Raw genomic sequence first — 27,420 nt, 5'->3', positions numbered from 1 at the left:
CACAGGGCGCTAGCAGATCAGACACACCATAGAGGTGTGTCTGATCTGCGTGTGCTGGAGAAATCATTCAATGGTCACGGGTGCGAGGGGGCAGCATTGCGTGAGGACCAGAATAAGGTCCCAAATGTCAATGCAGCTTTACATTTGTTGAAATGCTGGATGAAATAACAACCCAACGCGTTTCCCCGCCTCCTTCCAGTTTCAGCGGCTTCCTCAGAAAGTGAGGAAGCTGCTGAAATTGGACGGAGGTGGGAAATGCATTAGGGTTTTTATTCCTTATTCACCTAAGAGAATTATGTTATTTCATCCAGCATTTCAACAAAAAACTTTTGTTTTGATCCATGGACTCTGGAGATAGCTGTCACCTTGGCTTCACAGTGCCAACAGCTGGGAGGAATGGAGAGCAGAGATTCACCTTTAAGTCTGAGGTACCTGTAATAATCATAGCCAGACTGAACTTTTTTCCTGCATACTAAACCATATGGCACTAATACTATCTATATCACCTCTGTATTACAAACCTGTTTGCTATGGGACAGTACTACCACTAAAAAATACTAACAAAGTGACTGTATAAATTCACCTGGACCACATAACCTAATTGATAGCTAATTACATAAAGGATGGGCAATTAACCAGACTCTGGTGAATTAACTATAGTGTTCATTCTAGCACCCGCTATCTTAGAAAATCCATGCAGTTCCTCTCCCCTGCCTTGGGTGTTGCTGTCTGCTGTGGTGTTTCTAGCATTCCACCGATCCTGCCCTTCATGTCACAGTGGAATGCCGGCCCTCCAGATGTTAATGAACTACACATCCCAGGATGCTTTGCATTAGTTTTGCTATGTGGCCATGCTGAAACTGATGCAAGGCATGCTGGGATGTGTAGTTCATCAACATCTGGAGGGCCGGTGTTGCCCAGCCCGGATGTAGACTGTATAGGCAATAATCTCTATTTAAAAGGGTGCACTGCAATGCTTTAAAACAAAGGTCTTCAACCTGTGGCCCTCCAGATGTTGTGGAACTACATGTCCCAGCAAGCCCTGACCGTTTTGGCATGCTCTTATAAGAAAAAATGTGGCAATGCATGTTGGAACATGTAGTTTCACAAAATCTGGAGGGCCACAGGTTGAAGACCCATGCTTTAAAAGCTACGGAACCAGCTGTTTAGATCATGCAATTACCATGAGGAAAAAGAGCACACATTATATAATATCTAGATTACTGGAATACTGCAAGCTTTATTGATACGCAGCTTTATATGGGAACTCTGCAGCTCTGCAATGGTCAAAGCTACAAGATCAGGTGTGACCGAGCCGCTTCTAATGGAGATACAGTTTCCTAGCTGCTTTTCCCAGGAATTTTGTTTAAACATGTTTAAACACAAGTTTGATAAATGGAAAAAAAATGTTGGCATTGTTAGCCGTCTCATCCACTATTTACTCAGCAGTCCCTGCCCTGTTTTGCAATGAACTGTATGAAGACTACAGTTTATGACCTCATGTACCTGGGCTGAGAAAATGCATCAGTAACATCCACATAAATATATGAAGATAAGATTGGAGCATCCTATAACAGGAAATCACCTGACTAACAAAGGCATACATTCATAACCACAAGGCACTAGACAGAAAGTCATGCCACATTCCCCGACATTCAACTTAACTAATTATGTTGGTGAACTCCACTACACGTAACCTTGGACGGCTTGTATTTTTCATATCTGCAACATTGAAATACTTAAAACTACAAACACGTGCTGCAAACTTCAGTTACACATTTAAAGGCACACAAAAGGTACAAGCACACAATTCTCTAGCACAGCATACCTCCCAACTGTCACGATTTTAGAGGGACAGTCCCGATTTTGGGGTCCTGTCCCTCTGTCCCACCCGCGGCAGGCATTGTCCCGCTGCGGGGGGTGGCAGTTGGGAGACCCCCCAATCTAGTAGAATAGACGCTGTGCGCATGCGCACAGCGTCTATTCTCGTATGAAAATGATGTCGTGGCTAATTAGCATAAGCCGCGCCCTCATTTGCATACGCCCCACCCCCTTTTCGGGCGCTCCCTCTTTCCTCCGGACAGAAGTTGGGAGGTATGGCACAGGGATGTCCAACCTGGTCCTCAGATTTTCTAGGACACCTCTGTATAGGTCTAATGTATTGGTTAGGAATAAATACAGCACATGTTTCAAAATGTGACAGTTAGTAATGACAACACCTGTGCACCTGCTAGATGGTCTTGAATATGTGAACTGTTGGTAGATCTCAAGGACCGGTTTTGCCTCCCCTGCTCTAGTATGTCATTACATGCTCTAATTCACAGGAACTAAGGGGCCTATGCTTCAACAAAATGTTATAATTTCCAGGTACACATTCGGGCATGAAGCATTCTTCAGACTGCCAGATGGTTATTAGCCTCTCCAGAGAACTTTTGTCCACTGCTCTAGAGTCTCATTAATGTTCATTTTAGCACCCTTCACCTCATAAAATTCTCGAAGTTCCTCCATCCTGCCTGGGGTGTCGCTCTCTGATGCAATGTTTCTACAACAGTCTGGTTTGTACCTCAACATTGAGATACAAACCAGACTGTGCTAGAAGTATCACAGCAGACAGCGACACTCCAGTCAAGAAGGAGCAACTACAAGGATTTTACAAGGTGCAGGGTGCTAGAATGAACACTACCAATAGTGGTGTGCTTTACTGCCCTTATACACATTAAGATCTGAGGCTTAAGTATGTCTACCCTGCATGGAAATACAATACAGGAGATCAGAGAAGCTTACACAAGGACAGGCATTTTAAGTATTAACAATACACCCTAAGGCAGGCATGTCCAAAGTCAGGCCCTGGGGCCAATTGCGGCCCGTGCTGTCATTTCAAGTGGCCCGCAGCTGGAAGCGGGCAGAGCATCAGATATGGAAAGCACGGCACAGGTGGGGCCCTGGCGAGCGCGCCTTTACCTTGCTGTCTGCTGCAGTGAGGAGGTGCCGGCCGCCACACTCAGATGTGTTTGGCATCTTACCCCTGCTGCTGCAATCGTATATATCACCCTACTCCACAATCACAGTGACAGAAGTGTTTGGGGAGGGGGGCAGCAAGGGGGAAGCTTGCTCCCGTAACATGCAGATTGGAGGAGGGCAGCAGCTGGAGCCCAAGAATCTCATGTCCTTGCAGTGCCTGCTTTGCCTCTCCTTCCTCTGGCTCAGACAAGGGGCTGGGAAACATGCAGAGTGGGGGACATACAGTGAAGGAGGGTCAGGCTGGAGGACATAAGAGTGAATGGGGGCAGAGTGGGGGACAATTGTGAGGTGATTAATGATTCAAAGAATGTCAGGCTGATTGTTCGGCCCCCACACATTTACACTTCACCAAATCTGGCCCTCATCGAAAAAAGTGTGGACACCCCTGCCCTAAGGAATGTCCCAAAAGTGGCAGAGGGCAGAATCCAACTGCATGTGTGACTATAGGTTAAAAGGACATGGTTGTTTTCCAATTTTTATCCCCATATGTGCTTGCAGACTGACACCCAATTTCACACAGTGCCTTAAGGAGTGTATACACCACAATGACAGGCAAATGTTCCAATGGTCGGGACAAATGACGGAGGGAGCACTATCCTGCCCTTCAGCAATATGTACCAAGTCGCATGTGGGTTGGCTGGGCAGCAGGGCTGACTGGAAGAGGTCACATACGACCCGTAGAAGTGCACAATCGTGTGATTTACTGGTCTCTTTAAGGCTAGGTACACACTACAACGATGAATACCAAGCCTATGCGAAGGGTATTGGGACCCTGCATCGGCAAGTTCCTACATACTTGCATGATGCAGGGGACAATGGTGCAATGTCGGATGCCACATCATACATAATACTTTCTGGTTCGCCATACATTGAGGCCTGCCAGCAACTTGCAGGAGCGTGCAATCAGGCATACACACTGCCCAAAATGTTGTTCAGCAGAAAATAACATATTGTGCCAATACCAGTGTCGTGTGTGCCCACCCAGACAAATCAATTAATGCCATAAAGCATGGAAGTCATGGTAAATATAGACAAAGTCTACCCCATTTCACACCAGACAATGCAGGGACCCACGGGAATGCCCCGGCATGATCCCGGGACTGTATTCCCGGGTAAGTCCCTGCATTTTCTGGTGTGAAAGGGGTATAACAGACACTTACTAAATGGAGATCCCCAACTGGGTATCTGGTGTCCACCCCACTATCAGCACAGTGTTTCAATGCAGGGCCTAATACAGGAGAGTGTCTATAAATGACATGAAAAGACATAGAACAACTGTCTAGTGTGTGGAACTAGAATGAATATATGCAGAATCTGAGCCTAAACCACAAAAAGTACAGAATGGAAGGGTTAGCCACATGGTGCTGAGTGCTGTTTATATTATACAGGAGGAAATGGAACGCTCTGCTGATGTTGTCCTGCCTATTCCTCTGAGCAGCTGTCTAAATACAGTATCTATCATTACTCTGTGAGCAAACTAATGTATACAATCAAATATTCTAAACCCCAACTTCATGCTCTGCTGAAAATCCACCTACTGTAATAACCCAATTTGTCTAACACCGCAGGGTTTATTTATCATGTAGGAATGCCATGTGCTTAGTTTAACTTTGTTGCATATTTACCAACAGTTGCAAAACAAAAAAATACAGACACATCTGTGTGCCAAAGCATTCATTCCTCTGCACCAAAAGACTACAAAGCTTGAAAGTATTAAGGCGAAGGTGTCACCGCAGGGCATGATCTCAGACATGTAAAGGCAAGTAACACGGCATGCCTGTATGACGCTATATTTTACATGCAAGTGCTTATTAGGTGCCTGCAGCAATAAAAATAAAATAACAAAACCAGACATACAGAGAGACTTGATATAGCTGTGCCCATCATGGCCCAGAACAGCAGCAGAGTTGCACAATTTAACTAGTAAAAACTCCTTATAATATGGATAATAACAAATGTTTTGGCGTCTTACAAAAACACAACCTGAGCTTCAATCAGTCACATCTGGAATCGCACAATATGGTCCCAAATCAATTTACATCTTTGCAACCTGTTCAAACGTGCGTGAAAATCTCATGCTACGACGCCTTACCACTCTTGTACCTGGGGGAGAGGAGACTGGATTGCAACTGGAAGCTTTTAGTTTCATCAAGGAAGCACTTCGCAGCTAATGGCCGTAGAGAGCAGTTAAAGAGAACAAAAGTGAATTGGTGCATCTCAATTGCCTAGGAAAGCAGACACTGATATAGGGCCAAATGTAACAGGGTGTGAGAACCAGAAAGTGAAAGATTTGGGGAGTTTTCCCATTTTTTAAAACAGCAATAATTTACATAGAAATAAAAAAATAAAGAAGATTGATTTTGCCATGTAATTGATTGCCGCTTTAAAAAAAAAGGGAAAACCGCCAAATTCTTAGACTTTCTGATTCTCACAAACTATTACATTTGGTCCAATAATTTTGATGTTGTGCATAGGCTTCCTCATCCTCAATGGAGTCTGGATGATTTTTTTTTGTTGCATCAGTCATATGGGTTTCAAATAAATGGATCATCAGGTCACACTTGCACTACCACAGTGGTCAGGAAATAGGAGTAAAATTACCCCAAATGGGGTAAAAATTAAATTCTGGGGTAATGAACGGTCGTGCTGCCGAGAAACACAGCTGCTCATGCACATAAATCTATATGTATGCCGGCTGTGTCTCGGCTTCTATGGGGCATCGCCAGATTTTTCTGTCGATGCCCCCACCGTCGCAAAAATGCGGTAAAAACCCAGATAACAGGGTTTTTACCACATTTTTAGTTTAGAGAATCTCCCCCAATGCCTGCAAACAAGTGTAATTTCAGATACGTCTAACTTTGCATAGCTTGCAGTTCATCTTGGCATCTTGCCATCACTGAACTCTGCCGACAATAGAACACTTGTTACACCTCTCCAGTCATTAGGTGTAGATGCGCGTTATGAACTTGTGCACAAACAACGGCTGCTATCTCCACTATCACATGGAAATAACATATTCTAATTACAAGTAGCTATAAGTAGAGAAGGCTGTATGTTTTATTTTACAATGGTCTGAAAAACATACAAACTATCCGTGTTCTTCAATAAATTTCAATTTTCAATGTTGGTCATAAAAAAATAGAATGTTTGTACTAAAAGCTGTTGAAATTTTTCAATTGTCTGTTATTTATTTATTTGTATTAGATTGTATTGTTCAGCACACAATTATTACAAATGAAAATGTTAAAATATTTGTGCTCATCTAATCAAAGGGTAGTGGGCAAAGCACAACTCTACATTCCAGAATACTGACTAGGTAAATAGACCTTTTATCTCGCTCCCATTCCCAACTGCAGGACTTTCTCCGGGCTGCACCCACTCTGTGGAATGCCCTCCCAAGCACAATAAGACTCTTCTCCAGTCTCCAAACCTATAAGCGTTCCCTGAAGACTCATCTCTTCAGGCAAGCTTATCAAATTCCAGAACCAGTCATAGAACCTTGCGTTCTGGTGGAATCGATGCAATAAAGAATACAGTATCTATCCTTATGTATCAATGCCTATTTCCCTATAGATTGTAAGCTTGCGAGCAGGGCCCTCCTACATTTTGACTGTCTGTAAATACCCTGTTTTGTTGTATCACTGTCTGCTATTGTAAAGCGCAACGGAACATGCTGCGCTATATAAGAAACTGTTAATAAATAAATAAAATCTAAAAATATATAACCCAAAGAGCAGGCAGTAGACGCAATGAGGAATAGAAAAAGGACTAATCAAAATTGCTTCAAAAAGATATAATTTTATTGTAAAAAAATGTTGTCAATAATAACAGTCAGTGAATTTGCCTCTTAAAAGTTACAAAATACTTGTGAAATGTTTTTTGCAGAGGTAATATGGAATAAAGCCGTAACATTAATTAAAGTCATTACTTTGAGTTCTCCCTCCTGTACTATAGCAGTCAATATTGTTTCCCGGCAAAGGGAGGAATTCAATTAGGTGCAAGTTTTCACCTTCATACGCGTATCTGAGATTCGTACAATTAGAAAAGTCAAATTGCACTACTCACAGCACGGTTGTGCTAAATCGGTCTAAAAAAAGCGCACTGAGAAGAGCGCAAAGAAATGGGAATCCCTCCTGGATCGTGTTCCAGACAGCTGACAGACAATGTCTTGTCATACAGCCAATATGTCGACACTAAAAGTTAGACGTGCATTAGTTAGCATTGACAAAAGTTAGACGTGCAATAATTAGCATTGACAAAAGGTAGACGTGCATTAGTTAGCATTGACAAAAGTTAGACATGCAATAGTTAGCATCGCGGCAGGGTTGCTCGACCCCCTTTCTCCCTCCTAAAAGAGCTGCAGCGCAGGGAGCGTTAGCCACCGCCGCCGACCCCCTCCTCTCTCTATCTCCCTCCTTACAGAGCAGCAGCGTATTCCCCAGCAGCGGCCAGGGAGAAGAAGGTGCTGAGCAGAAGCCAGGGAACCAAGCAACTAACAGTAGCTGACAGCAGCTGGTGCTGCGTGGGCAGCGTTGCCCAACACCCCCCCCTTTCCTCTCACCTCACAAAGAAGTAGGAGCGCAGGCAGCGATGCCCGACCCCCCCTCCTCTCCTAACGCGGCAGCGCATCCCACCCCACCAGCCAAGCGGCAGCTGACACCTGGGTGCAAGGGATAATGAGACAAGCAGCGGCCAGGAAGAAGGTGCTGAGCAGCGGCCAGGGAGCCAAGCAACTGACAGTACCCAAGCAGCGGCTGGTGCGAAGATCTGCCTCACCTTCCCACCCATTCACTCACTCTTCCCCTGTCATTTCATCCCCATCATCTCACTTCCTCTTGCCTCTTACCCCAGCACCTCACCTCACCCTCTCTATCGCTCCCTTTTGCCTAACCTCTCAAGTAACCCCTGGTCACCTTACCCCCCCCCCCATCACCTCACCCCTTTTTGGAACCGGGCACCTCGCCGTCTCTATCGGTTCCCCTGTTGCCTCACCCACTCTCCATCACCTTACTCATTTGCCCCCTGGAACCCCACCATGTATCACATCACCCCCTCTCTCACCCTGCTGCTTTTTTGGGGGGGTGAGATATGGTGCCCATACATGGTATGTTTTGTACCGTGCTAGGCGATGCGCTCTCCTGAGCATTGCATGGAAAAACTATGTGCAGCACATTCTTTCTGAACTAGATCAAATCTAGTTCAAAACGCACGCTGTTGTAGCACATTGCATGCGTTTAGAACTGAGCGCCGCTATAACAGTTCCTGCTTCTCCTCATTAGCGAGGCGAAGCAGGAGGGGACACCGACAAGATGTATCAACATCTTGCTGGCCGAAGCGGGGGAGCGCTAACTCCCCCCTCCAGCGATGTCCCCTCCAGCTGACAGCGCGTCAGTTAACACTGACGCGCTGCCTGCTTCTCCCCCTGGCCGGCTGGACTGCGCATACGCGGGATCTCGCTACTCACGCGAGATCCCAGAGCAGCTCAGAGCCAGCAGCAGGGACAGAGCTGTCCCTGCTGTAGGTATAGGGCATCGCCGTTTGCAGCTGTCGAAGTCGACAGCTGCAGGCGGTGGAACGGTCAGCGATGCTGACCGTTCATAAATTAGGCAGGAGGCAGGCGCGCAGCACGAAATATCGTAGCTGTGCTATGCCTCCTGCCCCGCACCGCCGCACGAAAGACACCCGCTCAGCGGGTGTCATAGATAAGGGGAAGCGCTATCCCCTGCTTTAGCGCATGGGGATAGCGCATATGCCCCTTATCGTCCATTAATAAATCTACCCCTAAATGTGATGCAATCTAAATAAAATGTATGGTGCACATCGCACCCTTAAGCTGGTCTGGCTCCTACACTTCTGTCCTGGCTCCTAGATTTAAAAAAAAAAATTGTCAAGCCCTGATGTAATCCCAAAAAAGTGTATTTATTCAGGTAGATGTTTAAGAGGAATTGTGGCTGAAACACAGGGATCTCTGCAGAGTGCAGCTGGCCTAGTACTACATACAGATGCTGATATATAGAAATAAAAAATATTCCATCTGAGCACAATAAGGACAAGTACTGTAGATTAGTTTCCTGGACCTATCTAGTAGTGATACCAATAATTGCACTTAGAAGTACAGGTATATGGCTGCTTGCCTGTATAATGGCTCTTTCTTCCAACACAAATGATAAATTATGCATCATTTCAATCTACATGTGCTTTATTAAGAAATACACATTTTTAAGCTAAAAAAAATACATCTTTAAATCACCATATACCTTGGTTGTCAATTCCAAGCAAAGAACAAATACAGAATAATATATTAAAAATTATGTTGCAACAGAATATGAACACGCTCCCATTGCAAAGTCTCAACTTTTCCAATATGATTAAACAACAAACATTTAAGATATAATAAGAAAAACTCCTGACCTTTGTGTGGATTTTACAATATACTTTAATGAATTTCTGGCTTTTCCCCGAGTCCCATCTTTTTTTAATACATTTACTGTGTTTCTGCTTTTTACCAGCTTCCCGCAGCCAACGCAAGGAAATATTAGCAACAATATGGATTTTACATTTAAAGTTCTGTGAAATTACAGTTGGAGTTATTACAAACATTATCACATACAGATGGAGCAGTTCTCATTATGGTGTGTACACACGGGAGCAATATTAGGTAAAATCGCTGGGAATATGGTCGCTGAGCGACCATATTGCCAGTGATTTGGAGCGCAGCTGGCGATAAATCGCCAGCTGCGCGCTCCCGTGTGCACTCCCTGCTGGTCGCTGGAGCATGCTCCTGCGACCAGCGGCTTTCCCCGGCGATCGCTGTGCCTGGAGGTCAGCGCAGGGGAGATCAGCATTGATCTCCCCAGCCCCGTGCCGCTGCTCCCTCCCTCCTCCCTTCACGGAGGTCAGCGCCGGGAAGATCAGCATTGATCTCCCAAGCCCCGTGCCGCTGCTCCCTCCTCCCTTCACGGAGGTCAGCGCCGGGAAGATCAGCATTGATCTCCCCAGCCCCGTGCCGCTGCTCCCTCCCTCCTCCCTTCAAAGTGACAGCAGCAGCGTCTGCTGCTGCTGCACTCCCCCTCCGCCCCGTAGCAGTGTCTCCTTTTCATCGCTGATGAAAAGGAGACACTGAGCAATATGATTGCTGGCAATATATCGCTAGGAATCATATTGCACCGTGTGTACACAGCATTAGAGTGCTCCTGGCGATTCTATCGCCATCCGCCGCCATTCTCCAGCCTGCAGAAGGTGGAGTCCGCCGCCGCCTCCCCCCCAACCCTGCCTGTCTCACTAAAGCGGAGAAGGGCAGGGTTTCCGCAATTCACCGCAAAATTAAGGGGACGCGCCTCCCCGTCAGATGCAGCTCCTCTCCACCAGCGATCACCAGCTCAGGGAATCTGGGGATTCCCTGGGCTTGCTGAGAGGCGCTACATCTGTATCTCCCAACATGACCCATGCCATGAGGGACAAACTACTGTGCTGCTGGACTTTCCTCTTAATGTATGATTGCCATCCCCTGTTTTTGAACAGGTTAACTAATAAGAAATGTGTTTCTCCACAGGTGATGGCAGTGTCCGTAGTGACCGGTCCGGGGGTGCCCCGTCTGGGGGATGCTGGCTGTGATAGCTTTCACCAGTTCCGGTTTTTGCTACATGCCCGGACCATACAGGGAGTCTTTATTCTCTCCCTCCTGACAGCTGTCACAGGCAGCACTTTGCATTGTCGGGGGTGTCCTGTCCGGTGGAGCTGCTCTGACACCTGTCACCAGGGAGAGGAGAGGAGCCTGGGGTTGAATACAGCCTCCCTACATGGTCCAGGGTTTTATAAAAACCGGAATGGTCCAGACCAGACAGGGAGCCTGTAATCTCCCTTTCCTCATGTCCCTGGTGAAAGCTATCACAGGGACCCCCCATGTGCATGTGATCACACTTACACCCCAATACCAGTAACTCAGCATAATGAACCCAATAAAACCATAATTACTAAGAATACGTGATATCCTCATATCTGTGTAATTATGAAGAGTATTCATTCTATTACCTCCAAACCTGTCATTCAGTGACTGGGCTGCTACAGGAAAGATGGGTAGAAGATCCCCTCACGGGAGACAAAGGTGCAGTGCTGCTGCCAACCACAGCGACTACCTGCTCCGCAAATAAAACAAAAAAACGCTATTGTCACCCACCTCAAACACCACTTCATCAAACTCCGCAGTCATTGCTGTCCGCCATGCCACCCCGCGCGGCACTGTGGGAAATGGAGTCTTTAGTCACTGATGTAACTAAGCGAGCGGCTGTGCTTGAGTTAGTGACGGGACTACATCTCCCAGGCACCAATGCGGTCACACTGTTAGGCCGCGAGAGAGGTAGCGGTAAATGCTCCTTCCTGTATCTGCTCATGTATGATTGTGTGTAATGTGTATTGTATGTACACACAGGGGAGCAGGGAGACGCTGCTGCTCCATGTGCTGGCTGTAGCGAGCGGCTCCATACATCTGCGCATACATCTGGTACTTTGTCTCCAAGGCTTACTACATAAACCCCTATATTTGCAAGAGATCCGATATCAGTAATATCACTTTCACACCGCACCTCTTCGGGTAATTGATAAAACTTGGGTCACCCTAGGGATGGAGATTGCATTGCGATGTTACTTAACCATCCATATATTTTGTATTGATGGTGGTACTTTTACCATTCGATGGTGGCATTGCAATGTTTGCCACCATTGAATGGTAAACATTTAATGGCGATTCGATGGTTCCCCTCAGTTTTTCTTCCCTTGCATGGCTGTGAAGAAAATATTTGTGCATACGCAAAAAGGGCTTTTTTTGTGCATACACATCATATTTTTTTTCTATCAATTGGTATGATGCGACGGTCAGTTACCATTGCATTGAAAGATTTGATGACAGAAGCCCACCTGTCATTTGTTGGTGGGCTTCCGATGTCAATACCTAGGTCACCCCCTGTATAGAGGGTGACCTGAGTTTCATGTGAAAGAGTCCCACACAGCTTTGTTATCTGAAATGGGTTTAAGGGAGAGGGTTACTAGCAACCCTCCCTAGATATAATGGAGAAGTTGCCTCTAATATTGCTGTGTGGGGAGGTCACAATAATGGATTTATTATTGTGGACCTTCAAATTCAGTATGTGGACATTTAAAAATAAATAAACATTCCCGCATGCCAAAAAAAAGGCAGTTTTGCACCCTGCACCCTGCACCCACAGACATTGGTCACCACAGGAAACAAAATCTCGGTTCATGCCCCTATTATGCCCTACAGAGTAATGCCCCTTACAAATTATGGCACATAGTATGATTACTTTTAAAGTATCTGCTGATTGACAGGGGTTTTATGCCACACCCTCCGGTACTCTTTACCTAGAACGGCGACCATCGCAACCATCGAATGCACTAAAAATCGGGTGCGATGCCCGCGATGGCCGCGATTTCCCATAGGGACCAATGTTAAAAATGAGATTGGACCCGATTTTAGTGTTCAATGCCTCAATGCCCGCGATTTTTACATAGGAAACAATGTTAAATGGGCCACAGAGCCCAAATAGTCACCGTGAACTCTGAAATGGCCCCCACAATTGTTAACGCCACCCCACGATCAACGTCAACCCGAAGCGTGGCGAGCGCAGCAAGCCCGCGAGGGGCGGCGGTACGCGTCCTCCGACCTTTTCATGCCCCACTATCCACGTCGGCGTGGAGATGAGAATAGAATAGTGTGGCGAGCGCAGCGAGCCACCGAGGCCCGAAGCGTGGCGAGCCCCGCGAGGGGACGCGGATACCTTCACAGTTATACGCGTCCCCTCACGGGCTTCACAGGTGTCCGTGGCGACGCGGACACCTGTGAAGCCCGCGAAGGGACGCGTTTACCTGTGAAGGTATCCGCGTCCCCTCGCGGGGCTCGCCACGCTTCGGGCCTCGGTGGCTCGATGCGCTCGCCACCCTATTCTATTCTCAACTCCACGCCGACGTGGATAGTGGGGCATGAAAAGGTCGGAGGACGCGTACCGCCGCCGCTCGCCACGCTTCGGGTTGACGTTGATCGTGGGGTCGCGTTAACAATTGTGGGGGCCATTTCACAGTTAAAGGGCACTATTAGGGCTCTGTGGCCCATTTAACATTGTTTCCTATGGCCAAATCGCGGGCATTGAGGCATTTAACAGTAAAATCGCGGTCAATCACCGTTTTAACATTGTTCCCTATGGATGCCCGCGATGGCCGCGATTTTTTACCCCCGACGCCCGCGATTCCAATCGCGGGCGCCGTTCTAGGTAAAGAGTACCCTCCCTCCAACTCCATTGGGACCTTTAAGCATCCAAATTAAGCATTCATCGATTATATGTAGAGTGACCAGGGAAATTATAACTATTAATAGCACGATAATATTGGAAGAACGTTCCCTGCAGGAACATACCTGTTCTATCCCAATCACCACAGCAGACTTGAACTATAAACCTAATTCAGACCTGATCGCAGGACACATTTGTTCTCAAAATGGTCAAAGCCATGTGCACAGCAGGTGGGGCAAATGTAATATGTGCAGAGAGCATTAGATTTGGGTGAGTTATTTTGCTATATCTCCCCTACCTGCAGTGCACATGGTTTTTCCCATTTTGAGAACAAATTTGTCCTGATACTGGATATATTTTAGACTCTATCTTACAAGTGTTTTGTACAATACATAGTTACCAGGGAAATAACAGCAAGCACCCAAGCTATAATATTGAATAGTGCTTCTAACAAATGCAGCATATTCTGGCCACATCACCATTTAACTTGAGGCAACAATTCTTATTTGGACAATTACATCTGATAGTCCACAATAACAAAAAAAAAAGTATAAGACACCTGCAAATGTTCCCCCTATTGTTCTTCATTTTCTCATGTATACCTGTATGCATGTCTTTGGTAGAAGAACAGTCACTGTGCTGTTTGGTATCATTGTGTGCACCACACTGAGCATAGACCAGGGAAAGCAGAGGAGAACATTCTAGACAAGCATTTTAAAGGTTTAGATTATAAGACCATCTCCAATAACCTCGATGTTCCTGTTACTATAGTTGCAATTATTATTAAGAACTTTAAAATCCATGGGACAGTATCCATCCTAGCTGCAAACAGCTGCAAACGTAAAAATCAACATCACCTCAAAAAAGTGTAATTGGTATAAAAAGAGCCAAGGAAATCTTCCAAAGAGCTGCAAGCTCACCTTCAAGATCAAAAACATGAAGCAAATTTACTTTAACAAACTACAAAGCTTCTGTGAGGATGTCCCGTGGACACATGAGTCACAGTGACATTTATTAAGAAATTAACTCAATACCTACTATGAAACATGGAGGAGGCTTGCTTATGTTTTGGGTCTGCTTGGTTGTGACTGACGTGGTGCTTTGAATTTGTGCGAGGCACAATGAATTATGAAGGATTCAGTATTGAATCCCGGCGGTCGGGATCCCGGCGTTCAGATTCCCGACGCCGGAGTCCCGACAGCCGAATTGCCGACAAGGGGGGGACGTGGATCGCCCCCCCTTGCGGGCTCGCTGCGCTCGCCACGCGGCGGGCCCGGTGCCTCGCTACGCTCGGCACACTAATTTATTCTCCCTCCAGGGGTGTCGTGGACACCCACGGAGGGAGAATGTGTCGGCATTTCGGCGGTCGGGATTCCGGCGTCGGGATTCTGAACGCCGGGATCCCGACCACCAGGATTGTAACTGCATCCCATTATGAAGACTATCGTGGGGGCATGGCCACCTCTGGGAGGGGCCACACCACCGTGGAAAAAAAAATAACGAGAGGGAGAGATGGGACAGGCAGCCCCTGCAGCTGTATTTCTCCCCAACTTAGCACACGGCACTGAGCGGCATATGCTGAGCTGGGGAGAGGGGATGTGTTACAGTGGCAGCCTGTCTACTCACTCACCACTGCCCGGCTACCTGCAACGGGGGAGTGGGACTCGGGACCCTCCAGCAGACCCAGGCCTCGGTAAAAAAGTACCCCTTCCCCGCTCGCCAAAAGATAGATAGAACTAAATTGAATACATCCACATACAAGTACTTACTGTATGGGCCATGGGAAGGCCACTGATTGGCTGAGCTTTCAATAGGTTTTTTTTCTAATCTCCCACCACTCACCACTACCCCAGACCCTGCTCTCCGGTCCCTGCTCCCCGCCTGCCACTACCACTGACCCTGCTCTCCTGCCGCTACCTCGCCTGCAGCTTGTGAATGGCATCTTACTCGTGGTGAGCAAAGCAAGCCTGCGAGAGTACACATTTTAGTGTTGCAGTTTAGTTAGGCCAACCCTGGGGGTCATATGTTCTGAACTTCGACAGAAGTAGCGAGTGTACCATCAGTTGAAAGGAAATATGGAAATGTACAAAGATGTCATGAAACATTTCTAAAAACGTCCATGTTTAAGACCATGATTCCCTTTTAGATTATCACTTGTTAGCCCTATATCCTTTGTTTGTCTCTGGTACAATCTCTTTAAATTATAAATCACACACACAAGCACATTTAAATATATTTATATTGATCACATAAAAAAGGGACAATGGAGTGCTCATAGTGCCCGAATAATTATTAATATAATGCAAACAAGATAAATGTCAAGTTTCAAAGAAATTTGAAATCTTGATGTTATAGTTTATCTAATGTCTCCTGTGAGGCACAATAGAAACCAATTTACGCCTCGATCAGTGTTGGTTGGCCCAGGGCCGGTGCAAGCCCCCCGCCCGCCCCAGGCAAAACCACCCGCGCCGCCCGCCGGGGGGGGGGGGGGTGCGGTCGATACTGCGGCAGGCAATACTGCAATGCGGCATGGCGGGGTGTGCGGGCGATACTGCCGTGCTGAAATCCCTGCAGCGGGCGGCGCGGGGGGGGGGGCAGCGTTGATTTACAGGCGGGATGATGGGGGAGGGGAGAGGGAGGATTACAGACTCACCTGCTCCCTGTTCCCTGCTTTCTGGTACCTCTCTATGGTACCTCGGCGGCTCAGTACCGCCCTCCAGTGGCCAGCACCCTAGGCAAATGCCTAGTCCTGCCTAGTGGTGGCGCCGGCCCTGGGTTGGCCTCCTACATTCTGTTTTTGTGTGTCTTGGTTTGACATTGAATTGGATTTGTAGTGGGTTACCTTTGCAGGTTGTTTTTTTGTTTATTGTTGGATAGGAGAAATGTGAAATCTGCAGCCTGGAAATCTTTTTTTATAAGCCTAATAGTGTCCATTTTTGTGAACATATTTTTAATAGATTTTATTATTAGAATAAGTTGGTGGTACACCAGTAATGTGTATGGTTCATTTTTTTTGTACCTGGTAGGAGATATCTGATAAGCTTTAATATATTTGAAAAGTGCAACTTGACAAAACCCTTTTTCTGTCACATTAATTTGGGCACTAAAGTGGGTCACATACTAGTAGACAATATTTTGAATGATTTGCCTGATTCTAACGCCCAGTGTGTACTATCAGTGTGCCCGCACAGTTGTTGGCTACATCTTCTGGTTGGCCTTGCAGTAGGGCTGACAGAAGAGATTTTAACAAGAGCTGTCCCTTTGCTCTGACTCCACCGATCCTAGGTCGTCATCGCTCAAGATGTCAGCCTTATGATTGCTCCTTTGTCCTCTATAACTTTTTTTATTTATTTATTTTTGAAAGTCTTCAGGTGTACACCAGGGTTGCCTCGTTTTGTGCTGTCCTCTCCGGGAGAGGACAGATGAGGCGGGGCCGGTGGGTGTTCTGCAAAAAGGGCAGAGCTCAACGATTGAGCCTTGTGGGGGATTGGTCATTGCAATTGCATCACCGTGACCACATACCCTATTGTGAAATGCTGTTATTATAGGCATTGCACATCAGGGGGCGGGGCCACGCGATTCACTGCCTCCTCTAACATCCTCAAAAACTGTCTGCTGTAAGGGGGAGGACATTTTGTGAAGGCCATTTTTCAGTAGAAGCCAGGGGTATTTCCAGGATAGCAGACAAGTTGATCTGCGGGTCACGAACACAGATGCGTCAGCATCTGGAGGGGTAAGACAGGTCCCTGCATACCCCTGGCGCCCACACTTACTCAGCATATCACCGCCACTGCGGGGTCTGTGGGGCTATAGTTACGCAACTGAGTGCTTTCCTAAAGTTACAAGTTAATCCAAGATTTAAAGTAGTAAACCTGGATAGGTTTACAGTGCAAATCATTTTTATTTATATATTTACAGTTTCTTACAGTATGTAGCGCAGCATATTCTGTTGTGCTTTACAATTTCCAGCGCCCACAGGAGCTGCTGGGTGAGTTGGCTTGGTGTCATATGCAAGGTGCCTCTCATGTGATACCTCATGCTAGAATAAAATACCGATAAAATAGCACTTTACCACCTCCCTGGTCACACTACAGGGCAGCACACACTGGGTGCTGAGTTGAGAAGAGCTGCTGCTGCCAGATGACAGGGGCCCCACGGCACACTGACTGTGTACTGAAGTGTATAGGTGTTGGCTGTGCAGATGTTTTGGGATGGAAGCTGGTAGTCAGGGGCAAAACTCCCAGGATCAATGGAGACACCTGTCTCCGGGCTCCAAGCCCTAAAGGGGCACCTGCATGTACAGCAGCATCTGTATGGTTCACAGTGGGATCCATATGTGAGTTTTGCCTTCCAATGAAGCTCTGCGGCACATCCACGTCTGCTGCACATTTTGGACCTTATTATGATTGACTTGCAAAGCTGCGAAGTCCACCAAACACTGCCCCCCCCCCCCCCCATTGCATGCCAAGCTTCCCCACATGCATGCAAATGGAGGTTTTGCATAAACATCCATTTGCAGCTTGCATGTGAGGAGAGAATCATTCAATGGTCGCCACCCATCAAATGATTTCTATAGCTCTCGCAGATGTAAGATACCTCTTTGGTGTCTCACATCTACGAGCGCCCTGTGCGGGAAGCGGGTGGGCAGCTGACATCCGCTGACATCAGCTGCACGCTCCCCACACCATCAGCCCATTTGCATGGGAACGCCCAGGATTTTAATGGGAACGGCAATTAAATGCTGGGAGTTCCCATGGGCGTAGTTTGCTGCGTCCGCTCGCACCAAGTGTCTGCGCAGACGCTGAACATCGTGGGGGAGCGATCCAAACAGAATAACCCCTTGTATTAGCTCTGTCCCAGGAGCCTCACTAAAACCTGCAAAAGGGGACAGGTGGCTCATGCCTGGTACTGCCCAGCCTGCGCTGCAGCAAGCAAGGGTGCAGCCACTACTGCTGGACTGTTAGATGGGACTCACCAATGAACGCTGATTCTGCATGCTGCAGATAGCTGAATCTTGTGAGTCTGGCCCTAACCCACCCGTCGTTATCACACCTTTTTTTAGGGTATGGATGATTGGACAGACAGTCATTAGGTCTACAAGCATTAGGTAAACATGACTGAAGGTCGACAGGGTCATTAGGCCGACACAAGCATTAGGTCAACATGGGGAAAGTCAACAGTCAAAAGGTCGACATGGGGTTTTTCCCGGTTTTTTTTGCTCCGAAAAAGTGCACTGCGTCTACTTGCATGGCTTGCTGCGCTCACCTTGCTTCGGGCGGGTTGGGATTGTTCAGTTTACAGCAACTAGGTCAACAAGCATTGGGTCGACACCACTAGGTCGACAGGCAGCAAGGTCGACATGTGACAAGGTCGACATGGGTGTAGGTCGGCAGGATATAAGGTCGACACAAGCACTAGGTCGACGTGTGCGAGGTCGACAGGCAAAATGTCGACATGTGTTTTTTTCTGTTTTTTTTACCCGAATGTCGACATGGACACAGTTTGACCTTTTGACTGTCGACCTTGCCCATGTCGACCTAATGGTTGTGTCTATGTAGACCCATGTCGACCTTGCTGCCTGTCGACCTAGAGGTGTCAGCCCAATGCTTGTTGACCTAGTTGCTGTAGACCCAATGACCGTATCCCCTACGCTCGGCACACTATTTTATTCTCCCAGCATTCCCTAGTGGATGGTAGGGCATGAAATACTGCCTGAAATACTGCACATGTCGGCAAAAAAAAAAGTGAAAAACCCCAAGTCAACCTTTTCAACTGCCGACCTAATGCTTGTGTCGACCTAATGACCATGTTGACCTAACCCAATGAAGGTGAATGTTTGTAGCTGAAGGTCGTGCAGTGTAGTCCTGAAAGTGTAGCGTACTGGCTGTGGAGCGTATAGGTACTGGCAGTGCAGTGAATGTGCATTGGTGTTGGCCATGTAGTGTATAGGTACTGGCTGTGGAGAGTATGGAGCTGGCAGTGCAGTGTAGTGGTGTGTTGGTAGTGTATCTGGCTGTGCAATGACTGTTTAGAATTTAGGTCCTGGTAGTGCAGTTTACACAGGCAATAGCAGTGTCTCACATTCATGCTTTTGTTTGCCTGTGACGTCTCACCGACACTCCCCTCATCCTCCCTCCTTACCATAGTGGGAGAAGAAGCCGCTGCTCCCAACTCCTGCCGGGCGGCCCCTTGTCCGGCAACTGGGGTACAGAGCGGAGTTACACCGAGCTGCACCGGGGGACCCGCTGACCCGCACGCCGCCGCCGCCCCTCCAGGAGTGAGGCTCTGACAGCAGATTAGTATGGATTAACAGCACAGTTGGATGGAAGAACATGAGTTCTGGTGAGTTGTCTCTGGCAGGAAAGCCGCCTATGCTCCGGGATGTGGGATTTTCCCTTCTCAGTCACTCTGAGATGAGGATGTGTACATGGTGTGGCGGGTGTCTGTACAGCCATGCATCTGTCCTTATACGGAGAGCATTGTATTCCCATACATTATATATTCGCCTGCTGGTACCCCTATCTGTGTGCCTATACCCACCCGGGCTGTGCTGCTGATCCCTATGTACCCTCCTCCTCCGTATACTTGGCTCCTTTGCGTTGCTTGATGACTTTCCATAGTAAATATACAACCGCCTGATTGAGTTTCTTTATACTGCTGTGTGCCCCAAAGCTGCCAATTCTACAAGTAGTGGCCACTCATCTCAAGTTAATGAGAACATGTCAGAAATATGTATTTTTTTTTAACTATACAATATTGTTTTCTCATTCCATATCCATTTACTGTACAGTATCTTCTGCTAATGCTGCATGTAGAATACCTACAGTACACTAACGGGACATCAGCTGTATGGGTTTACATCCAGGTCACTAATTATGTGCACATGACCTTCATATTTGTAAACTATTCAATTCATAACAAAAAATACCTTCCCTTTTATAACCACAATTATTATTTTACCCTTCAAATTGGCATACCCACTTCATATTGGGCATACTGTAAAATAGTGATAGGGCTTAAGGGAATACACTGTCTTCCGGAAGGAAATGTTTAGCATTATCCACTGCCTATATCATGGAAGATTAGAGGTGAAGTGTTTTCCCTTGGATGCAAACTTGTGGCCCAGTGACAGGATGTTTATTTCACATATTCCAGACTGTAGTTTGCTAGTCACACGCCAGTCACTTCTACATTTTCCTGCTGAACATCATGTGCGCTTGTGATCAGTGCTGAGTATATGTAATATGGATGAGTACAGAAAAGCTAAAGCTGAGTACCCACTGTATGGTCTTTGGACCAATCTGCACAACCATTGTATACTGGACCTTATTCAGGTCCGTTCGTAAGGCCGCGTGCAAACAATGTTCTGGTTTTGCGCATGTGCATGCACCCAACCTTGGTGGGGACGATGGAACGGCCCATTAGCATGTGGGAATGCCCAGTGTTTCATTGGCATTCCCATGAGAACGCTGGGTGTTTTCATGCTAATGCAGCTGTGACGGACATGCTGGGGGCGGGCAGCTGACATCACCGGATGTCAGTTGCCCGCCCACTTCCCCCGAGCGGTACATACATATGTGTGCACCTTCCACGTCTATCTTTCGATGGTCGGCTATGTAAAACATCCACTCGCAGCCCGTGCGAACATACGCACCTTGCGAATGGTGGGACAGCGTACCACCATTCTCAAAGCAGGATCTGGTTCACTCGCAAGGATTCCCATCCAGGTGAATGAACCCAAATAACCCCCATTGTGTATGCCCTGTCCATCATTTATATGTCTTTCATCGCATCGTCCCTTTGAATGGTCTGCAGGGTCAATGAGACAAAACCACAGACAATGCTGTGTTGTTGCATGAAGCATGTAATGCTGTATTATGTCCTTATAAGATGGATCACATAGTGTGTGCGGCGTTGCAATTTGTTATTACAGTGCATCACTGCTGGGTCGCATTGTCATTCAAGTGTGTACCCAGCTTAAGACTTTTTTAAGACTTTGTAGTTATGGAACTTTCCTTGATCTACAACATTATTCGTTTCACTCTGGCACCTGCCATATTTGAAAACCCATGCAGTTCCTCTTCCCTGCCTGGGGTGTCGCTGTCTGCTGTAGTGTTTCTAGCACAGTGTGGTCTGCATATCAGCACTGATATGCAAACCAGACCTCCGCTAGAAACACCATACCAGTAATTTTATGTTTCTGTCTCTCTCAGTTATTGATTATATATAAAATCACTGCCGTATCTATAATCGGTACCTGGGGGCCCCACACACACTGATGAGTACACCATGTAATTATACTCACCTCTGATGAGTACACCCATGTAATTATACTCACTTCTCTGTCAGCCTGGTGCTGGCTGCAAAAATTACTGGGGGTTCATTTATCAAGGATCACATTTACAATACGAACAGGGTTGAATATTACTGCACAGGATTGCATTGTAAAATATGATCCTATCACCTGAACGTATGATTCCCCCACATGCAGGGACAGGGCTCTGAAAGGGTCCCTGTCCCTATAATGTGCTAAATGGGTGCCAGGGGGTCTGAGCATGCTCTTTTAATGCTGACCACCCTGCCGACCTCACTGCCACAGCGCAGTGCGATCAGTAGCCCAAAGGCTACAATGGGCTACCGCCATCTCAGAATGGCGGTAGCAGAAGAGTGCGAAGCGCTGCTGCTCGATGTTGTTACATCGAGCAGCTTCGCATCTCCCATAGAAACCTATGGGGGATGTGGCCATCGGAGGTGCTGGAGAGATCACAGGGTGTTTGCCTCATGGACCCATAGAAACATAGAATTTGATGGCAGATAAGAACCATTTGGCCCATCTAGTCTGCCTCTTATTTATCCTTCAGGTAATCTCAACCCTTTTTAATCCTTATTTCTTTGTAAGGATATTCATATGCCTATACCAAGCATGTTTAAATTGTTCTACCCGTGTCAGCGTCATTGAAAAATGGGTAGCTGAAAAAAAAAAAAAAATAAAAACACTAGTCCATTTCCCCACTACTCCTACCTTGGCCCTGACCAGGGTGGAACACGGGGAGGACCCGGGTGAGGGCCAGTGCAAACGGATATGTTGGGTCATCAGACCTGGCTCCCGTTTACAGCAATGGGGGAGTCCAACCTCCTGACCGCAGCGTCCTCCGGTCAGTATGGAGGTCGGGCGGGGGCACACACAGCCTCCGTTGATGTCTGCTGTACTATGCAGACAGCAGCGGAGCCAGGGGGGAGGTAAATGGATGCCTGTATGTGGCATCCATTCACCTCACGGAGGGGGGGGGGAACTAGCGGTGCATCGAGGCTGGGGGCAACCCAGCAGCTTACCTTACCTCCAAGTGTCGCCCCCGTTTACACTGCGGGTCTGCACCGCAGTGTAAACTGGGAAATTCCCGGATCCGGCCTGGATTGGAACCGTGTTCCATATACCAGGTCGGATTGGGTATTTTGTTGTAAAAGGGGTATTACATAAATCCATTGCTTTTTAGAATAATAGGAGATGAATACAGTATGGAGGACTGTTTCTGTACAGATGTTTTGAATGTTTTTCCAGTGCTGGAACATAACACAATACATAGTTGCCAATATTTTCAAGTACTTGCCAAAACACTACAGCTGAGCTGTTAAATCTAGATATGTCATGCAAGCTAATGTTTAGGCGATCTCCAATCATCATGGCATATTTGCCGAACAGGATTATGCATACAATTTCAGAAATGCCATTTATAATTATATATGAGCGTTACATTCAGTATATAGAATAATGAAAACTGTATTGCATAGTTGTCTAAAACAAAAAAAAATTGCCATTCCCTAGCACAAAGATTTCAAGGAATAAATCTTTTATACCTGTGATGTCTTTGAAATTGTGGGACAGCTGGTATTTTGGATCTGTCATTTGCCGCATTGCTAAACCTTTAGTGGCGATTCTATGTGGTTGCACGAAACATGTAACAATGTATTGCATCATTATATGATGGATAGTGTGTGACGTGTAGTGATGTAATATATTGTTTTATTTATAAGGTTTCAGTCTTCAGGAAATCATCACAGTCTTCACATGTTTCTGTGTCCTCCTTTACCTGCTTCCATGAGTCATCAGTAATATAGGCAAATATGGGATGCGGTCATTTGGTCTACTGCATTATGGTAGAAAGTCATTAGGTCGAATCCATTAGGTCGACATGCTAAAAGGTCGACATGACCCTAGGTCGACATGGGAAAAGGTCGACATGATTCTAGGTCGAAAGGTCATTAGTTCGACAGGTCATTAGTTCGACAAGGTCATTAGTTCGACATTGTCTATGTTGACATTCACAAGGTCGACATGGGGTTTTTCACTGTTTTTTGAGCCAACATGTGCCGACAGGCGGTATTTCATGCCCTACCATCCACTAGGGCGTGGTGGGAGAATAAAATAGTGTGCCGAGCGTAGCGAGGCACCGTGCCCGACGCATAGCGAGCGCAGCGAGCGATGCGAGGGGATGCAGTGCACTTTAAACTGTGTCCATGTCGACTGTGTTGACATTCAGGTAAAAAAACAGTGAAAAACCCCATGTCGACCTTGTGAATGTCGACATAGACAATGTCGAACTAATGACCTTGTCGAACTAATGACCTGTCGAACTAATGACCTTTCGACCTAGAATCATGTCGACCTTTTCCCATGTCGACCTAGAGTCATGTCGACCTTTTAGCATGTCGACCTAATGGATTCGACCTAATGACTTTCTACCATAATGCAATAGACCAAATGATCCCAACCCAAAAATTTCACGTGAGTGCCTCCTGCCTCCCCATTTGCACCTATCATCTCACCTCTGTACCCAACCTCGCCAAGCGTGCTCATGATCCCGCTCCCCATGAATCCCTCTCCCTCCCCATATTCAACTATCATCCCTCCCCCCCAATATGTACCTCTGACCCCAAACCCCAGGTCCCCCTGCCTCCTACCTCCTTATGTACAACTATCATCTCCCCTCCCCATATGTACTTATGCACCATTACCTCCTGCTTCACCAATACCTCTGCACCCCTCCCCATTAGTGCCTCTGAACCCCCTTCCCATGAGTGGCTCTGCCTCCTACCTCTCTATGTGCACCTACCATCTCCCCCTCACATATGAACCTCTGTCCCATCCCTATGAGTCTCTGTGACCACTTCCACCCCAACTCTGCCTCTTTTAGTAAAGCAACTAAAAGGATAAATGGCCAACTGAGTGTGGGCGCAATCAAATACGCATGACTGATTGGCCAGTGTGAGGTTTATATTTACTAAAGTGCTGGGTTACAAAAGTGGAGATGTTTTCCATAACAGCCAATTACATTCTACATATCATTTATCTAGCACCTTCTAGAAAATGATAGATATAATCTGATTTCCTGCTATGGGTAACATGTCCACTTTTGTAAACCTGAGCTTTGGTAAATATACTCCAGAGAGTATACCTGTGGCTCGCCCATAGTAAATGCATCTGTTATGGCATCAGCACATCTCTTGTTGAAGAGCTCTATAATTAAACTGGAAATAATTGACTTATTCTCATTATACCGAGATGGAAAACTAATTTAGGTTGTATTACTTGTAAACTCAAAATTGTTCCCAAATAAAGCTGGGGCATTTCAGCTACTATAGAATAACTAAAACTGTATTGCAGAGAGTTGGTTACAATTGAAGAAAAAATATTGGGCCATTCTCTAACACAAATATTTCAAGGAACAAATACCTGCAATGTCTTGGAAATGCGGGACAGCTTGTACTAGTATTTGGGATCTGAGATCTGTAGGGTTGCTAACTTTTGTGGCCCCCATATAATCTCTGAGTACTTCTCCCTTGTACGGAGGGAGTATTCATGACTGTACAGCGGCCTCAAAGGGTAGTGATCATGGATGCTGCATTGCTGAGCACCTCTCATCTCTGCGATTGGCTAATAGTATTTTGTTTCTTCTGATTGTGGTTATTATGTCACAAAAGTGTAGATGTGATTTGTGGTCTCATTTCCTCATGCACTTGGAGAATGTATAAAACACTTGAAAGCTAACACATATTTTTGGTGATTTGTTTTTAATTCGTTCTCTGTGAGGTTTTACCAGTACAGTGTATTTATTATATAGTAGCTTGTATTAGCACATAAGAAATATTATATGCTCCTTTCTATATTAAACTCATTATTCCTGTTTTAAGGATTCTATTTTTTGGTAATAATTTATATGCACTTCATAAATTGACAGTAGATAGGTGTGAAAAGTCTTAAACCATAAACCGCAAAACATTTGTTTTACATGCCACCTGTGTGTGACTATTATTTTGATATTTACTATAGTTGATTTGTGTTTGTTATCGCACAATCATTTACTCTTTGCCACAATAGCAAAGAAGACCATGGGGGTTATTCTATTTGATATACTCCCCTGCGTGTTCGCGCAGGGGAGAGATGTTTCGCAACTGCGCATGCTCATCTACTTTTATGCGCATGTGCAGCCACTTGGTGCGGGTGAGCGCAGCAAGCTGCTTGTTCACAATCTCGTTCACACCTAGCAGTGTGGGCAGGGGTCGTGGGTCAGTGTGTGCCCATGAAAACGCTTGGTGTTCCCCCCCCCCCAAAAAAACATCCATTCACATTCGTGTGGGGAAACTTGGAGTGTATGGGGGGGCAGGTGGCATTTGGTGGACTTGAAAAGCTGTGATATTCGCAGCTTTGCGATGAAACCAGAATAAGGTCCTATGTCTCTGCTATTGTGCCATTTCAAGTTAATTTAGTCATATGTTGTCACATTCATATTCTTACAACAAAAAATTAAATTGTTTTTGAAAAAACCCATAAATCTCCAGCCTGTCCGTTTGACACAGAATATTTTTTGGAGGGATGACCAGTACACACATTGTAGTATACTTCTAATTATGGGGTTGATGTTAACAAGAGTGGAGAAGTTGCCCATAGCAACCAACCAGCTTCTGCCTATCATTTTATATAATGTACATTATAGAACTGGAAGTCCAGACAAGGGCGACCACACTAGTAAAAGATATGAGGACAGATTAGCCCAAGTAGGAATGTTTATGCTGGGAAAAACAAGACATTTACGGAGACATGCTTAATATGTACAAATATATCAGGGGACAATGTAACAAACTGTCAGGCTCAGTGAAAAACCCCATGTCGACCTTTTGACTGTCGACCTAGGCCCTGTCGAACTAATGATATGTCGAACTAACGACCTTCCATGACATGCCGTCGGTTCCAATGTGCGGTCCCGCGCGCAGCAGACCTGTGTCGGGTGGTCGGACCTGCTAGCTGTCCGATCACCCGACCCTGGACCTCCCTCCTGGCAGCGTTACGGGCAGGAAGCAAGGACGCATGCAACCCATCACAACAAATTGTGACGGATCGCATGGGTATGGGAAGGTCCCGGGTGGCTCGCTGGGAATTGGGTGTCCGTACTCTGCTGTGAGACATCGCAGCAGTGTATTGGCATCTTTAATTGCAATTTACAGCACATCTCAGCATATGAATCAGTATACTCACACTCACCTGAACACAATATTACCGGATATGTGTTATGGCATCAATTAGGTCTAATCACAGGGGATTACACAATAGGAAGTAATGGGGGGAAAAAAGGAACATTTATGGTGCTGTACTACAGGTATTTTGTCATAGAATTTTTTTTTCCCTATATGTAATTGTTAACTAGAATATTGCATTAGTTGTTGCTCTTGTGGTTGTTTATCATTTAAAAAATACATTTATAATGCTCAAGCTTTTGTCTGAAATCGTAGTGATGTGAAGGAGGTCATGCAGGTGATATATAGGAGGTCATGCAGAGGAGATCTTGGAGATGATGAGAAGGAAATGCAAAAGTGATGATGAAACTTTTTCATTTTTTTTAAGATTGACAAGTTTATCCCTTATACTGCATATATGTACTTAGGGGGTTCTCTCTCTCTCTCTCTCTCTCTCTCTCTCTCTCTCTCTCTCTCTCTCTCTCTCTCTCTCTCTCTCTCTCTCTCTCTCTCTCTCTCTCTCTCTCTCTCTCTCTCTCATTGAATACAAATTATTCACGTATACAAAGTAGTCACTGCTTCTTTTCTCTGT

General features: G+C 46.2%; 2 protein-coding genes across 4 annotated transcripts in view; one reads left to right on the top strand and one right to left on the bottom strand.

The window, feature by feature from the left end:
- VEZT (vezatin, adherens junctions transmembrane protein) overlaps positions 1 to 11,353 on the bottom strand; it is a 50,591-nt gene extending 39,238 nt beyond the window's left edge. For 2 of the 3 annotated variants that reach the window (XM_083182421.1, XM_083182422.1), the window contains exon 1: positions 11,198 to 11,353. In XM_083182421.1, the coding sequence (XP_083038547.1) occupies positions 11,198 to 11,230 (33 nt within the window). In that variant the 5' untranslated portion in view covers positions 11,231 to 11,353. The other variant, XM_083182423.1, reaches the window with a different exon arrangement.
- Positions 11,354 to 19,240: 7,887 nt separating this feature from the next.
- The window catches only part of FGD6 (FYVE, RhoGEF and PH domain containing 6), a 99,425-nt gene continuing 91,245 nt past the window's right edge, over positions 19,241 to 27,420 (top strand). Inside the window, exon 1 of the mRNA XM_083182420.1 lies at positions 19,241 to 19,661. Coding sequence (XP_083038546.1) covers positions 19,652 to 19,661 — 10 coding nt within the window. The 5' untranslated portion in view covers positions 19,241 to 19,651. The remainder of the gene's footprint in view (positions 19,662 to 27,420) is intronic.

The sequence above is a fragment of the Crinia signifera genome, chromosome 4 (genome assembly GCF_055691185.1).
Source record: "Crinia signifera chromosome 4, ASM5569118v1, whole genome shotgun sequence".
Taxonomy (NCBI): Eukaryota; Metazoa; Chordata; class Amphibia; order Anura; family Myobatrachidae; genus Crinia; species Crinia signifera.
This window is presented reverse-complemented; position numbering and strand designations above follow the sequence as displayed.